Source organism: Ylistrum balloti, unplaced genomic scaffold (assembly GCF_031769215.1).
Source record: "Ylistrum balloti isolate Yb309-2 unplaced genomic scaffold, AGI_CSIRO_Ybal_v1 Utg369972, whole genome shotgun sequence".
In the NCBI taxonomy this organism is placed as follows: domain Eukaryota; kingdom Metazoa; phylum Mollusca; class Bivalvia; order Pectinida; family Pectinidae; genus Ylistrum; species Ylistrum balloti.
The window spans coordinates 283,370-299,745 of NW_026782064.1; the positions used below are offsets into that span (position 1 = coordinate 283,370).

Sequence of the window (16,376 nt, forward strand, 5' to 3'; positions counted from 1 at the left end):
TTTGACCGAAATCCCTTCCCCAGTCGACGATCGGTCGCCTTTCGCGGGAACAGATCATACACAAAGCATGGTGAGATCGAGGCGGACGAGAAACGCTGACGGGAGCACCTGTCTAAAATACTCGATAAATGCAGACATGCTGTAGAAACAAGGCTAAACTAACCAATAATACTTAGCTTCCACACAGTGTACCTCTAGCCATCTTCTGAAATTCTATGCTAGTCAGTTATGTCAAGTCTACAGGAAACACTTTCAGTGGGTAAAAAGTTGGAAATTTAAATGAAGTACTAAACAAGATACATTTATGATTTTCATTTTTTTTTAATTTTCTTTAAATTTTATTTAGAGTAATGTTTTAAGCAACCATTGCTTGTAATAATAGTATAGTGTAGTAAAACCACGGATATCTTTATCAAAATCTGTGGTAATACAATTACATTGAGCTAATAGGATGACAGGTGGCTAACTAAGATCATGCAGTATATAACAGAATATAAAAAACAACAAAATATTTCTTAGAAAATGAAAGGACACGCGCTATCATAGCATAACCTAAAAAAATAAAAGCAAATGTATGAGTACTGGTAAATCATGCTAAATCGCATTAAAATCGTTACAAACTGATGGACAAGCTCATAACAGCAGGGATTTCTAACAAAATGAGAAATATTCTGTTTCGTTGTGCAATATGAAGCTGGACTTGTCACTCGTTTGCCAGTTTGACTACTTGTGCCGTTGTTGTATACCTTCCTCTTTTTATGTGACGTCAGTTGTACTTGACCAAGATTTACATGGCGAGTGTCGTCAATGAAAATTACTATTGCGAAGCATTTGGTCTTATTCTTGTTGTACTTTTCAGGAGTCTCTGTGTAAATAATCCTTTTGTTCATAATTTACCCGAGTTTTATGGAAATCAGTTGGAATTATAACTATGGTCATATGTTTGTATTTTCTTGTTGTTCATAATATTCTATACTGTAACGTACATTTGAACCAGAACCGGAGTTTTTAAAACAACCTGGTTCCATTTTGCTTAGTCGCTAATGGCATAATGAGAACAATCTCTCTCGGAAACCAGGCGATGGCGAAACGAAATATCACGAGATGTGAAAAGAAACCCAAAGTAATTAATGTAGCACGAAATGCAAAAAATGAATTAAAGGAAAATACATTGTAAATTATTGTATTGACTGAAAATGTGTACGGATGCGAGTGTGTAAATCTAGATCTGTGGCAAAAGCAGCCTCAATATTGCAGGGGTTAAGATCACTATCGTTATGTGTACTGTTCAGAGAGCGAAAGTGATCGTTATCCCTGCAGAATCCAGGATGTGACAAAAGTAAAATTTATCAAAGGGCTGTTCCACTCAGCAAGAATATGAAAAAATATAGACGTTTTAAATCATATTTTAAAACAAGATTGATACTGAATGAAATTAATCTCTAGCGCACAAAGTTTCTTCTTCTTCACATATAACCAATACCTTGGTCGAGGTGAAGCAGTTTTAAGTGGAATGTGGAATTGGCATATATGGTTGGTAATGAAAAGGGTTATGAGTCGTTTTGTGTCCTTGCTAAACGTCGATCCTTGCTTGCCGAATTCACATATTGAAATATATAGGCCTTTATAGTTAAGCTGTATTTTTTATGACTAAATCACGTGTTCGAAGCTGATGAAAATTCTCTTAATATTTTTGTCATAAAAATATATTCTAACTCTGAAAAAAAACTATGACAAGATTATCTGGTTGGTTGACATGTTTTCCGTCTCTGTGACTCCTCCCGTGTCCGGGTATTGTCTCACTGACGAACGTCAGAGTTCTGTCGACTGTTGGTTGGTGGACAGGTTTTCCGTCTCTGTGACTCCTCCCGTGTCCGGGTATTGTCTCACTGACGAACGTCAATGTTCAGGCTGGCGATGTTACAACATGTATGCCGTAACGCCTCTACTTTTGACGACCTGGTCCTAATTCCCAATTAGCCTCGAAAAACTTCGGGTCGGGTCAACTGTCCAACCACGTATGTCAGAGACGTATACTAGATACATAAATTGCCTCCACATGTCAACGCTATATAGTGAAGAAATCGGAGTTAACTAGCCTTGCTGTGTTTATAAAACAATTTTCTCCAAAAGTGTATGACTTATCTTTTCAAAATGAAAATCAACAGAAATTTTCAAATTAATCGTGTGCTAACTCAAGCGCGTGAAATTTTTTATTAACTTTTGATATTCATAAAACAAAAATGAATGCTAATCTATTTCTGTAGCTAAAATACCACTCGATATTCTGTATCGCTTTCAGCACGAATATGAAGAAAATCATAATTAGAAAGCTGAGCAATTTTCCGATTGACTCAGCTCAATTTTGTGATATTTTTTATTTTTTTTTTTTTTTTCACGAAAATGATATTCACTTTCCGCTGGCCAGCAAAAGGACAGGTTAATGCAGTCCACACTGATTAAGATAAGGGGCATATACTTGTATATACGTACATACGAATAGATAACGGTGACGTCGACGGAGATGACTTAATGGCTCGCCACCAAGAAGAAAAATATATTGTAATAAGACTACTCCCTTGCTCGCCGTAAGGAGGCAGCAAACTAAATCTTTTAAAAATCCCCAGGTCGTGTCTCTTTAATATTTACACTTTTTACTCTTCGAGAAAATCCCTAAATTTGTTTTGTAGATGGTCCCTTACAAATCCCGGTTTCTGAAATGCTTTAAATGTATCGCTTTCATGACTGATATTAAACCAAACCTGTGACTACGACTAACACACACAAAAACAGAGCACATGACAGCAGGTGTGGTAGGTGACAGCTGAAAAAGGAATGGAACGTTTATTGATACTTGTGGTGGTTGCTGTGATAGCTCGTTGTGTAACATCAGGTAAATTTTATCATTTATCTTCATATTTATGACAAATTTGAAAATGGAGAAATATGATTTTATGTAACTGGAATCCGGAGCACGGTTACAGCTCGGCGTCATTTCATGAAAGAGCCGAACTAAAGTTACCAGGTTTAGAAATGAATAACGTAACTGGAAGATCAATGTATGGCTTATTACAATGTGCCGCAAATCAAGTAGATATGTGTTGTGAATGTAAGGATATATTTCAGTCGGTCTTTTGATTTCACCTTCGTTTTATCAAAACACTGGGAATCCGTGATGAAAATAACTCGTCCCTGTATATATCACAAAGACAGCAAGTATAAGGTTTAAGACGGTTTTAGGTAACATGAGACAATGTCTCGGGGTGGCCTATACATACGTATGGCTATTGCGATCCCCTTTTGACCAGCGACTTCTTCTGGAAAACTCCTGAACCTATTTCAATTAAATTTTATAAAAACCTTCCATGGCTAAAGGTACACCAGAATTGTAAATGATACGAGGCCCAACCCTCAGGTGTCTGATGGATGGGACCAAAGTACTCTTCATAGATGGAAGTGTCTTTCAATGCTGTACCAAAACTGTGTTCCATTACCCATGGGTCTTACATTTCCCCATAGAATTTCCTTTGAAATTTCAAAGGTGTTCTGCTATTCATTTATATAGGAAAATCAAATTTTTGAGTGTGATTTCTTTTAATTCAAGCTTGGTTAGAAGCCTTAGCATATGACAGCAGTAAATATTATGCACAGTTTACAGTTGCATTATATGTACAATGAAGTTAAAGTTATCTTACTTTCTTTAATAAAATAATTTCTTTGACATGTTACAAGAATCATTGACTCAGGTGACTGTTTCGGCCCTTTGGGCCTCTTGTTAATGATAATACAACAAAACATGAATATGAAAGCCCTTTCATCCCAGATCAAATTCCTTCAGGCAAATCCGTAATCACTATTATAACACCGTTGAAAGGACCACTTGAAATTTTCGGAAACATTCACTTCGCACAATGAGGCAATTAAACTTTCATTTTGGTACTACCAAAGCCACATTGACATCAAGCATAATTAAGCAAAGCAGCAACATTTCTGTTACAAAAGCATTAATTAAATATATTGTATATTACACAATTGATTAATAATCAAACATATACTGTACATACACAAGTACAAACCCCCAAATCCTCAGCTCCATTAAAATGGACCAGATCTGGCCAGCTAGATCATGGACTGAGATTTCTAATTAAGATCTTAGCTAAAAACAATGTTATGAGCTGCCTCTGAGGCAATAATTGACTGTTTGACAAAATCGACCACCTGCATCTTTTGATCTACGAAGTGATCAAGGTTAACTTTGCATGCATCACTGGCCCTATGCTCTTGTCATAGTATGAGTTCCCATGGAATGTGAGATTGAAATGCACATTGAAAATTATGGAATGAAAAAATGGCTGATTCCTACCTGTCTGTAACTGAAACAGTAACTGTTGCAGAAGTTTTGAAAATGATGGTACCCATTCCTTTTGTCAGAATTGGAAATTTTTTGCCATGCGACAGATGTAAATGCCATCTCAATAGATGTTCAGGAATTTTTTTGACTCAACTTCAATGTGGCAGGCTCTCGAATCAAACTGAGGGATTGCAGCCTGATAACTAATTCCCTGGAGACAAGCTTGCATGAAGTGATGCTGAAGTTTCCCAAAGTTTATAACAGTTACAGAAGTGCTGCTGTCACAATTTATGACAATGTGTTTTACCTCTACATTCATGCCCCCATAACTCAGCACACACCACTAACTACTGTAACTCTAGGCAATTGGTACTAATATCCAGTCTAAGGATGAAGTCTGAAAACTCTGCCCTTCAGAAAATCCCCACAGCCCGACAAACAGGCATCTGAGGCAAACCATTCCTCTAGGTTCATCATAGGTACACCATTATATAAAAACAGAAGTTCTTTCCACAAAACTTCCCACAAACATCAGTTTACCCAACAGTGACTGTATGTGCTGCAGAGATGGCTGCTCAGTGTTAAACCAAACTACCACGAAGTCCATTATTTCCTTCAACATAAACGGTGGTACCTCCAACATCTGTGTCAAAAAGGTACCTATAGGAAAACCATTCAATTGGAGGGAAGAGCAGCTTGCCCTGAAGACTCCACTAAACCACAGATGTGCAAAACTGCACCAACTCCACTCAACATCAACACAGGAACTCAAATGCATCAATGCCTTTTTACTGCTCCTCTGTGCCCCCAAAATCTTCCAGGTATTCCTGGATGTTATATGTGGCTTGTAAACATGAAGGAGACAGCAGAACTGAGTCTCTGACTTATATATGCTGGGGATTGGAGGTCCACTAATAAAACCTGTGTAATGTCAGTAGGAATGTTTGAGATCTCTTTTGAACAAATGACATCCTTTACCCTTCTCCACAATCAGTTGAATCACATCATCTACTCTAGGAGATGTTAGATTGATGTGCTTACAAAGATAAGTATCCTTTAGGATGTGAGCGTTGATGGGCTTACCTTTTGTTAGACTGAAATCAAGAGTTATTCATCTTTCTTCCACATCTCGTTTAGGTACAGAATTGAAGGGAGATGATTTAATAGGTGTACTGAGAGGGTTTGTATCTAAAGGGCTTATAAATAACGGGCTCAGAAGAAAAATATGAAAGGACATGAAACATGAACCATCTGACCAATCAGAGCCCTATGCAATAGAGAGGTGACCCTTAAAAATCTGGTCAAACTTGGACTTGCATATAGATTACGAGCTAGTGAAAAGAAATCACTCTCACATATTCCACCACCAGAGAAATTATGTACATGTGGTACATGAATTAAAATATATTAGATAAATTATATACAGGATTGTGATTGTCATTTCTGACACCCCTTCCCCTCCCACCCCACAATGATCAACCTTGATAATGTATAATAGGGATCAGATGTTTTATCTGGTACTAAGCTGGCTTCTGAAAAAGAAAGAGAACATCTGATAGTGATTAATGTGATATATCATTAAAGCTTTTTCTTTATATTGTAGATTAATTTAATTAACTTAAATTTCCAAATAATGAAAACATTTTTTTAAAAAAATAGAGTTTGCTTCCCTGTATGGTAAGGAATAATCAGCCCCTAGTCAGGATTATGTGATCAGATGGGTTTTTTTTTCGATGTCCAGCTCCAGTCATGATATTTCAGTGTTATGACACAAGTCATGATATTTCAGTGTTATGACACAAGTCATGATATTTCAGTGTTATGACACAAGTCATGACATTTCAGTGTTATAGCACTATAAAAGGGCCTCTGAAAAGCCACATCATCTGAAGGCGAGGACTGAGGTTTTTAGGCAGCAAATTGCTTTTTGAAGTAATAAACACATTTAACCATATATTGGTTACATTTGATTATAATATCTTTGCAGCATCTTATGAAAATGGCTGTGTGTACTGTAAAGGCAAACAGTGTCAATACAAAAAGTCTGTGGTGGCCGGGGACTGTACTGCTCTAGCTTCCTACAATGACACGCTCATGGAGACTGGCTGGGGTATTCTGGACATCTCGGCCGGATATGGTAAAGTCAAGTTCACTGACCAGGAGCTTATGTATGGTGCTGGCTTCATAGAGGGAGTACTGACAGCTAAGTGAGTGTGGCAAAATTATTATCATTGTGGTTATTGTTGTTAAATGATGAATTTCAGAGTTATGAAAAGACTTTAGCGTTGGTTACAAAAGATATTGCTACAAAATTTCTTGAGTACAAAAATGATGTTTTCTTTTTCAATGAGAAAGGCTGAGCTGTTCAAAAATTGAAAAAAACATTTTAATTAAGAATTTATTGGGATTAAACTACTTCCACTTAAAAAGATAGGTGTTGGATCACATAGACAGAATCACATAGACAGAATCACATAGACAGAATTTTGACAGAATTTTATGATGCATGAAATATATGGAAGGAGGATTTTTTCATCAATATCGGCCCAAAATATTACCTGTTCAAATAACCAAATCGTACAAATTGTAAAGGTTTTTCGTTATTTGTAATATCAATAAATTAATTTTGATTAACTTTATCAATGCAACATTATATTATATATAATATGATGTTGATGTATGTTGCATTTTTTTATTATATAAAAATGTTTTGTATGTTTGTATTTTTCTAGGAGAATATATGAACACTACCAGAATGCGAACGATTTTTTCCTCAGTAAAAAGTCAGCAGCATATATAGCTAAGCTTCAGGATTTCCTATCAGCCCAAGATGAGTGGATGAGACAGATGGTAGTGAATAACCAAGCTGATTCAGTTTGGCGCCATGTAGGCTTAGTTTTAGACCAGTATGATGGACTTATAGATGGATACAAGTCTGCAGCACCAGACAATTGGGTATGAAGCAGAAGCCAGACAAAAAAAACACATACTGGTATCGTAAATCTTCAAAATTGTAGAGTGAATTAGGATGAAAATTGCAACAACCTTGGAGTAAATTAACACTAAATTTTAATGTATCGTCAATTGGTTTGTTTTTCTAAAGTACTCAGAACATGGACAAACATATACTGTGACATAAATAGAGGTGGGGGGGGTGGGGTTGAGGAGTTCACATATGTGACCTTCTATGACCTTCTATAGACTGTAGATGACTCCTCGCATCCCTCTTCCTTTTTAGTTCTTTGCTACAATTCTCCTCACTGTCGTTACTAGTTGGGACTTTGTTATTGTTGATTGTTATTATCAGTCATGTTCGTTGGTAGGAAATGGTCCGTTGTTCCTTCACAATTGTGCTTCAAAATGATTTGAATTTAGATTTTGAAAAAATTTGAAGATAAGTTGCTTACTGTGGCATATGTAGGGTATTCACAATATGTATTCATATATTGAGTTTATTTACTGGATAAACTAGCTTACAAATTTTAAATGACTCCAATAGCTGATGGATTTCATGAAATTGATTATTACAATTGACTTCAAATTACATGAATATTGGTATTAGATTATATTTATTTGTTATATACATTACCATTTAAGGAACGTGGTTACAACCGACTTTTGTTTCTTCTATACATGACAACACGTTTTTAAAGGAACGCATATCACATTGCTTAGATAACAGTGTGACAGAGTGTAACTGTTATGTCATAATGGTAATTAGCTACTGTGAGATGTGGGCACCTTCATGTCTGAAGTCTTTGAAGATCTTGTCCACTGAAAGGCCATGGACATAAAATCTGTCTAATAAATCAATAATTGTTGAAAGAACACTGTTTTCTGTCCTATTCATCATTAAATACCTTGGCAATCTGTAACACAACATGGTGTGTTTAACTCCGCAATTGCTATTTTTTCAGAAACTGGAAGTGTTTGCCTTTCAAGTGTTAAATGGTGTTGGTGATCTGATAGACCTTCAGCATGCCTTAGACCCCGACAGCATTCCAAACTGGAAAAAGATGTCGAAGGAGGAAGCCAAGCTTTACGTACAAAGACATGGCTTTTGTTCAGCTCTCATCAAGGTACATCCAACATTGCTTCTGCGGTTTGAATGTTTAAGACTTCTGTCAACAGTGATTTTTCATATCTTCATCTCATTATATTCCTCATTCATTTTGCATACAATTGATAAAATCTGTATTCTTAATTCCGGGTGTTGGGAGACTGTGATACTTAGTATTCTTAATTCTGGGTGTTGGGAGACTGTGATACTTAGTATTCTTAATTCTGGGTGTTGGGAGACTGTGATACTTAGTATTCTTAATTCTGGGTGTTGGGAGACTGTGATACTTAGTATTCTTAATTCTGGGTGTTGGGAGTTGGGAGACTGTGATACTTAGTATTCTTAATTCTGGGTGTTGGGAGACTGTGATACTTAGTATTCTTAATTCTGGGTGTTGGGAGACTGTGATACTTAGTATTCTTAATTCCAGGTGTTGGGAGACTGTGATACTTAGTATTCTTAATTCCAGGTGTTGGGAGACTGTGATACTTAGTATTCTTAATTCTGGGTGTTGGGAGACTGTGATACTTAGTATTCTTAATTCCAGGTGTTGGGAGACTGTGATACTTAGTATTCTTAATTCTGGGTGTATTCTTAATTCTGGGTGTTGGGAGACTGTGATACTTAGTATTCTTAATTCTGGGTGTTGGGAGACTGTGATACTTAGTATTCTTAATTCTGGGTGTTGGGAGACTGTGATACTTAGTATTCTTAATTCTGGGTGTTGGGAGACTGTGATACTTAGTATTCTTAATTCTGGGTGTTGGGAGACTGTGATACTTAGTATTCTTAATTCTGGGTGTGATTCTGGGTGTTGGGAGACTGTGATACTTAGTATTCTGGGTGTTGGGAGATTCTGGGTGTTGGGAGACTGTGATACTTAGTATTCTTAATTCTGGGTGTTGGGAGACTGTGATACTTAGTATTCTTAATTCTGGGTGTTGGGAGACTGTGATACTTAGTATTCTTAATTCTGGGTGTTGGGAGACTGGATACTGGGTGTTGTATTCTTAATTGTTGGGAGACTGTGATACTTAGTATTCTTAATTCTGGGTGTTGGGAGACTGTGATACTTAGTATTCTTAATTCTGGGTGTATTCTTAATTCTGGGTGCTGGGAGACTGTGATACTTAGTATTCTTAATTCTGGGTGTTGGGAGACTGTGATACTTAGTATCTTAGTGATAATCTGTACTTGTAATTCAAGGTGTCAGAAGCCGTGATAATCTGTACTTGTAATTCCAGGTGTCAGAAGCTGTGATAATCTGTACTTGTAATTCAAGGTGTCAGAAGCCATGATAATTTGTACTTGTAATTCAAGGTGTCAGGAGCCCTGATAATCTGTACTTGTAATTCAAGGTGTCAGAAGCCGTGATAATCTGTACTTATAATTCAAGGTGTCAGGAGCCCTGATAATCTGTACTTGTAATTCCAGGTTTCAGGAGCCTATGAAAATGTATTTATGTCCCACTCCAGCTGGTTTATGTATCAGTTCACCATGAGGATCTTCAAACACTGGAACATCAACGTACAGGACAGTGGCACATCGGCAAGACAGATGTCCTTCTCTAGTTACCCAGGTAACAACCATGCACATCCATCACTTTCCTTGTGGCCATAAAGTATTGCTGCTATCTATGGTAATACTGTCTCCTTTTCTTGTCTCTGTGATGATGTCATTGTCTTCTTTAGGACATCGACACTTACGACTTCTCTATCACCCCCATGACTATACCCATCATCACTATAATCAATCATGACATACATACCACCCTAAGGTCTAAACTGAAATGAAGAAAAAATATCTGTGTGCCAACCTCGCTGACCTAATTCTACCTCCCCCCTCCCCCCCCCCCCCACCCCCCACCCCCCACCCCCCACCCCCCCACCCCCCCACCCCCCTCTTTCTTTGTCATATTCACACTTTAAAATTGTTCTACTCTACCATTATGTTTGAACTATCCCCAGGCTTCCTTGAGTCTTTGGATGACTTCTATTTGCTGGGGAGTAATATGGTACTACTACAGACCACAAACAATGTGTTCAATTCCTCTTTGTACAAGTTCGTCCAGCCACAATCTCTGTTGGCATGGCACCGTGTAAGGGTGGCGAGTATGATGGCTAGCACTGGCAGGGAATGGGCGGACATCTTCTCCAAGTTCAACTCAGGTGAGATATACAGACAAACTTTAAATCCCACTGTGTAGGTCATATAAGCATAAACTATAAAAGACATATTTTGTCTGTAATTTAATTTGTAACATTAACTCTGATTGCTGTAATTAAATTTTCTTCATGATATTAACATACAAATTATTGTGCATATCAGTTATTTCACTGAAATGTTCTAAATTTTGTGTGCCAAATTAAAGACATTTACACTACTTGAATAACGGACTTTTGAATTCATACATATCTCTTCATTATGGATTACTAATGAATCTGAGAATCTGAACCCTAACAGGGTCTTATCACAACCAATAGATACAGTTTATCTGAACCCTAATAGGGAATCATCACAACCAATATATACAGTTTATCTGAACCCTAACAGGGTCTTATCACAACCAATATATACAGTTTATCTGAACCCTAACAGGGTCTTATCACAACCAATAGATACAGTTGATCTGAACCCTAACAGGGTCTTATCACAACCAATAGATACAGTTTATCTGAACCCTAACAGGGTCTTATCACAACCAATATATACAGTTTATCTGAACCCTAACAGGGTCTTATCACAACCAATATATACAGTTTATCTGAACCCTAACAGGGTCTTATCACAACCAATAGATACAGTTTATCTGAACCCTAACAGGGTCTTATCACAACCAATAGATACAGTTTATCTGAACCCTAACAGGGTCTTATCACAACCAATAGATACAGTTGATCTGAACCCTAACAGGGTCTTATCACAACCAATAGATACAGTTTATCTGAACCCTAACAGGGTCTTATCACAAACAATAGATACAGTTTATCTGAACCCTAACAGGGTCTTATCACAACCAATAGATACAGTTTATCTGAACCCTAACAGGGTCTTATCACAACCAATAGATACAGTTTATCTGAACCCTAACAGGGTCTTATCACAACCAATATATACAGTTTATGAACCCTGAACCCTAACAGGGTCTTATCACAACCAATATATACAGTTTATCTGAACCCTAACAGGGTCTTATCACAACCAATAGATACAGTTGATCTGAACCCTAACAGGGTCTTATCACAACCAATAGATACAGTTTATCTGAACCCTAACAGGGTCTTATCACAACCAGTAATTATATTTTATCTGTACCCTCAGGGTCGTACAACAACCAGTAATTATATTATATCTGTGCCCTCACAGGGACCTACAACAACCAGTACATGCTGGTAGATCTGAAGCAGATAGAACTTGGCAAGGCCATCAAGGACAATGCACTGTGGGTTGTAGAACAGATACCAACTAAAGTTACAGCTGGAGACCAGACACCAATCTTGAGAACAGGTGAGTATGTTTTTCTGTACATTGGAAACAATTTGATACATTTTATGTAAAATATTTGATTAAGTGACAGGTGGGGACTGTAAGTCAGTGTTATCCACTTCTGTTCTGTCTCATGTCATCGCTTTAATGACTTCATTCCTGAATGGATATTTACTAAAGTTCTTACAAGGGTTTGGTATAAGGATACTTGTAATATTGTAATATTTTTCATGGGACTTAGATTTTGCAGTTTATCAAAAAGTTACTTTTTAGTACGCTCTTTTAACAGTGAAATAAATTTAAGTCAATAACCACAAAAATTACCTGGCAATGATTTCATTCAATGTCTTACAGATATTTATGGTGTAATAAGATATTTGTTTTATTTAATGTCTTACAGATATTTATTGTGTAATAAGATATTTGTTTCATTTAATGTTTCAGGTATTTATTGTGTAATAAGATATTTGTTTTATTTAATTACAGATATTTATTGATTTGTTTTATTTAATGTCTTACAGATATTTATTGTGTAATAAGATATTTGTTTTATTTAATGTCTTACAGATATTTATTGTGTAATAAGATATTTGTTTTATTTAATACAGGTATTTATTGTGTAATAAGATATTTGTTTTATTTAATGTCTTACAGATATTTATGGTGTAATAAGATATTTGTTTTATTTAATGTCTTACAGATATTTATTGTGTAATAAGATATTTGTTTTATTTAATGTTTACAGGTATTTATTGTGTAATAAGATATTTGTTTTATTTAATGTCTTACAGATATTTATGGTGTAATAAGATATTTGTTTTATTTAATGTCTTACAGATATTTATTGTGTAATAAGATATTTGTTTCATTTAATGTCTTACAGGTATTTATTGTGTAATAAAAGACCAACTTATTTATCCGACAATAACCCAAGGGGTTCAAATTAAAAATTCTGGCTTTTTGATTTTCAAAATATGATTTTGATTTTGAAAATTTTGATAGTCTATTTTTGCAATTTTCTGCATAGTATTTACAATGCTTCACTGTGTAGTATTTTCACTTCTTTTTTTATTGATTTCAGGGTATTGGCCATCATATAACGTTCCATTTTATGAAGACATCTACAACATGAGTGGCTACCCAGACTTTGTTGCCCAACATGGGGTAGACAACTCCTACCAACTAGCTCCCCGGGCCAAAATATTCCGTAGGGACCAAGCAAAAGTAGTGGATCTACAGAGCATGAAACACATTATGCGATACAATGGTTAGCAATGGCTTATCTGACATTGGTCAGATGAACTTTTTTTATTTGGTTTTTAAATCATTGAGAAGTTCTGTTACTTACCATAATTCATAGATTGACATTGGTTGAATTACAATGACTAAAGACATCTGACTGGATGATAGCATCTCCATTGATCAACCAATCAGCACTATCTGCTCTGATAATGACTGGTCATGGGTCTAAGTTATGAAAAGGAAATACCTATAGGAATTTGTGAAATAAAATGCATCATCCTCAGGTCGAATTCTAATATATAACAAAAGTAATTGGGAAAGTCTTTGTCAACTTTATCAATATTAAAGCTTTAATGCTTCATTTTCACCACAGGTATTAAGAATATGCTGTTTTAAATCAACAAAAGTTCTTATCAATGGAATTTAGAAATGATTGAATTAGAAATGATTTTGCTTTTTGTTGAAATAACTCTCAAACATTTTTAATTTCTAATTTTGAATCTCATTATTTAATTTTTTTTTTTTTTTGACAGATTACAAACATGACCCCTATTCTGAGGGAGATTCTTGTAATGCAATATGTTGCCGTGGAGATCTCAAACATACTTCATCTTCTGCATCTGGTTGCTATGATACCAAGGTTTGTTTTGCAGTCACATAGTGTTGGTTTTAATACTTGACTTTAAGGCTGACATATAGATTTAAAATGTATTAGTGACCTATTCTGGAATTCTAGAAATATTGTAGATAGGGATTTAGTTTATAAGGTTGTCATGACTTTTTCTGAAATAAAAAGATATATACAGTTTTGTGCGGCTTGCTGCTTTCAAAAGATTTTACAAGCTGTGAGCTATACTGAAAGAATGTTGAAGATTTCGCTAGATTTGTCCAAAATCTGTTGACAAAATAAGATAGCTTTATCCAAAATATGTTGTGCAGTCTTAAATTTTGAAATAGCATGAACTCAGAAATGTAGAAGTTGCCATGAAAATAAAAGAAAAGATACTTTCCAACATAAAATTACTCCAGATCTTAGAGTATTGAGATAATAATGTCTAATAGTTTTTTTTCTCTTTGTTTAGGTGTCAGACTTCCACATGGCACAAAACTTTGTGGCAGATATCATCAATGGCCCAACTCTAGGAACAGGATTACCTCCCTTCCAATGGACTGATGCATTTAAGGACTCTCATATTGGTTTACCAATGGAGTACAGTTTTGACTTCCTCCGTACCTCCCCTCGTTGGAATGTCACTTTAGGATGACCTCAAGGAATAGCCTCATTGAAATTGATAGCTCTATAAATCTAAGTTGACATTTATTTTTTAAAAGGTTTTAAAGTGAAAAACAAAAATATTTGAGAATTTTGAAAATATATTGTGTTGATAAAAATTTTTTTTTAAATGAAGGGAATTAACTCTGATTTTGATAACAGATATAATGTAAAGTAGCATGCATCCTTAATGTATTCAGGGATATGCTGTTCACATTGTCATATAAGATATTATCAAACATCATGTTTACTATTATGACAGTGTGTTTTCAGTCAAATTCTTGGTCTCATTGTTATATTTTTCCAAGAAATAAAGAGTAGGATATCAACTGAGCATAATCAATCATACATTTTTTTTATATGAAAGAAATGTTGGTGCTTCATGTTATTGTTTCTTGTCATAATCACATAGTGCTATGAAGGTTATTATATTTTTCAAATTTTTAGTGAGTTTACTCCACATTTATTGTGAAAAGGATGTATTTTTTTTTTACAGAAATCATGAAAATGCTCCCCAAAATTTTCAATGCAGCATATAGTTGATGCTATGTCTGTCCGTCTTTTTCACGTCGAGAGCATAAATTTGCCCACAGATAAGCAAGGATAATGAAACTTGGTGTGTACATTGGTCATATTAAGACAAAGTGCAGTGTACCTAATTCAGGGTCCTTGACCCCTGAATTTACAGAGTTATTGCCCTTTGTTAAAATTTCTTGTCGGAAGCGTAACTTTGCACACAGGTAGGTAAGGATCATGAAACTTGGTGTGCACATTTGTCAAATTAAGACAATGTGTACCAGATTGTTTTATTTATTTTTTTTCTGCTTCTTTTTTTTCATGGTATCAGATTTTTGCTATTTAAACTTCTTGAAAATCCCAACATTTACAGTAAAACTTGGCATCATGAGACATGTGTAAAGGATTTGATTTATATTACAGGTGTTACGGGTACAACTTAGACTTTATGTCAGGTGGCTCTATATTTAAGTTTCATAGTCAAATGAATTGATGATACTCAAACCTAGCAAGATCTATTACATTTCAGACAAATTCGTTGAAGATTATAATCCTGTTGAGATTGAGAGTTGGTCAAGTTCATTAACTTGAGAAAACAGGAGACCTGTTTGTCCCAATAACCTGCTGGCTTCTTGTTGTAACAATTTAATCAGCAGAGATATTCATAGGTTGACAAAATGTTAAAATTCACTTATAAAACACTGATTCTGAAATGGTCATGTTCAGACTTTATGTTGTAATGTTTGTACTAAGTCAGTAATGAGCAATTGCTTCTGAAGCATCACTGTGATTATAAGGAAACATTCTATTGATATATATTCATGACTTTTTATAAGTTTTTTGTGATTGATGAAATAAATTTTTGTGGATTTTTAATTGTTTTCTCTTATTTTATCTGTATGCCTGATTCCTGCATGTAACATGCCTTCATCCGTTCATGATATAAACAAGTCTTTCAGAAGAGATCAATATACCTCCATTTATAATTAAAATATTTTCTGCCAAGTGATGGATTACTGGGTTTGTTATATACAGTGTGATGGATTACTGGGTATGTTATATACAGTGTGATGGATTACTGGGTTTGTTATATACAGTGTGATGGATTACTGGGTATGTTATATACAGTGTGATGGATTACTGGGTTTGTTATATACAGTGTGATGGATTACTGGGTTTGTTATATACAGTGTGATGGATTACTGGGTATGTTATATACAGTGTGATGGATTACTGGGTTTGTTATATACAGTGTGATGGATTACTGGGTTTGTTATATACAGTGTGATGGATTACTGGGTTTGTTATATACAGTGTGATGGATTACTGGGTTTGTTATATACAGTGTGATGGATCACTTGGTTTGTGATATACAGTGTGATGGATCACTGGGTTTGTTATATACAGTGTGATGGATCACTGGGTTTGTTATATACAGTGTGATGGAT

At 35.4% G+C, this 16,376-nt stretch overlaps 1 protein-coding gene across 1 annotated transcript; it reads left to right on the forward strand.

The window, feature by feature from the left end:
• Positions 1-2,801: 2,801 nt before the first annotated feature.
• Positions 2,802-15,804, forward strand: LOC132547673 (phospholipase B-like 1). Its single transcript, XM_060211462.1, has 10 exons — positions 2,802-2,893; positions 6,339-6,558; positions 7,084-7,306; positions 8,269-8,430; positions 9,846-9,990; positions 10,379-10,579; positions 11,778-11,918; positions 12,979-13,164; positions 13,673-13,779; positions 14,222-15,804. Exons 1-10 carry the CDS (start codon positions 2,836-2,838, stop codon positions 14,402-14,404), a joined length of 1,626 nt encoding a protein of 541 aa, XP_060067445.1. The 5' UTR covers positions 2,802-2,835; the 3' UTR covers positions 14,405-15,804.
• Positions 15,805-16,376: the final 572 nt, after the last annotated feature.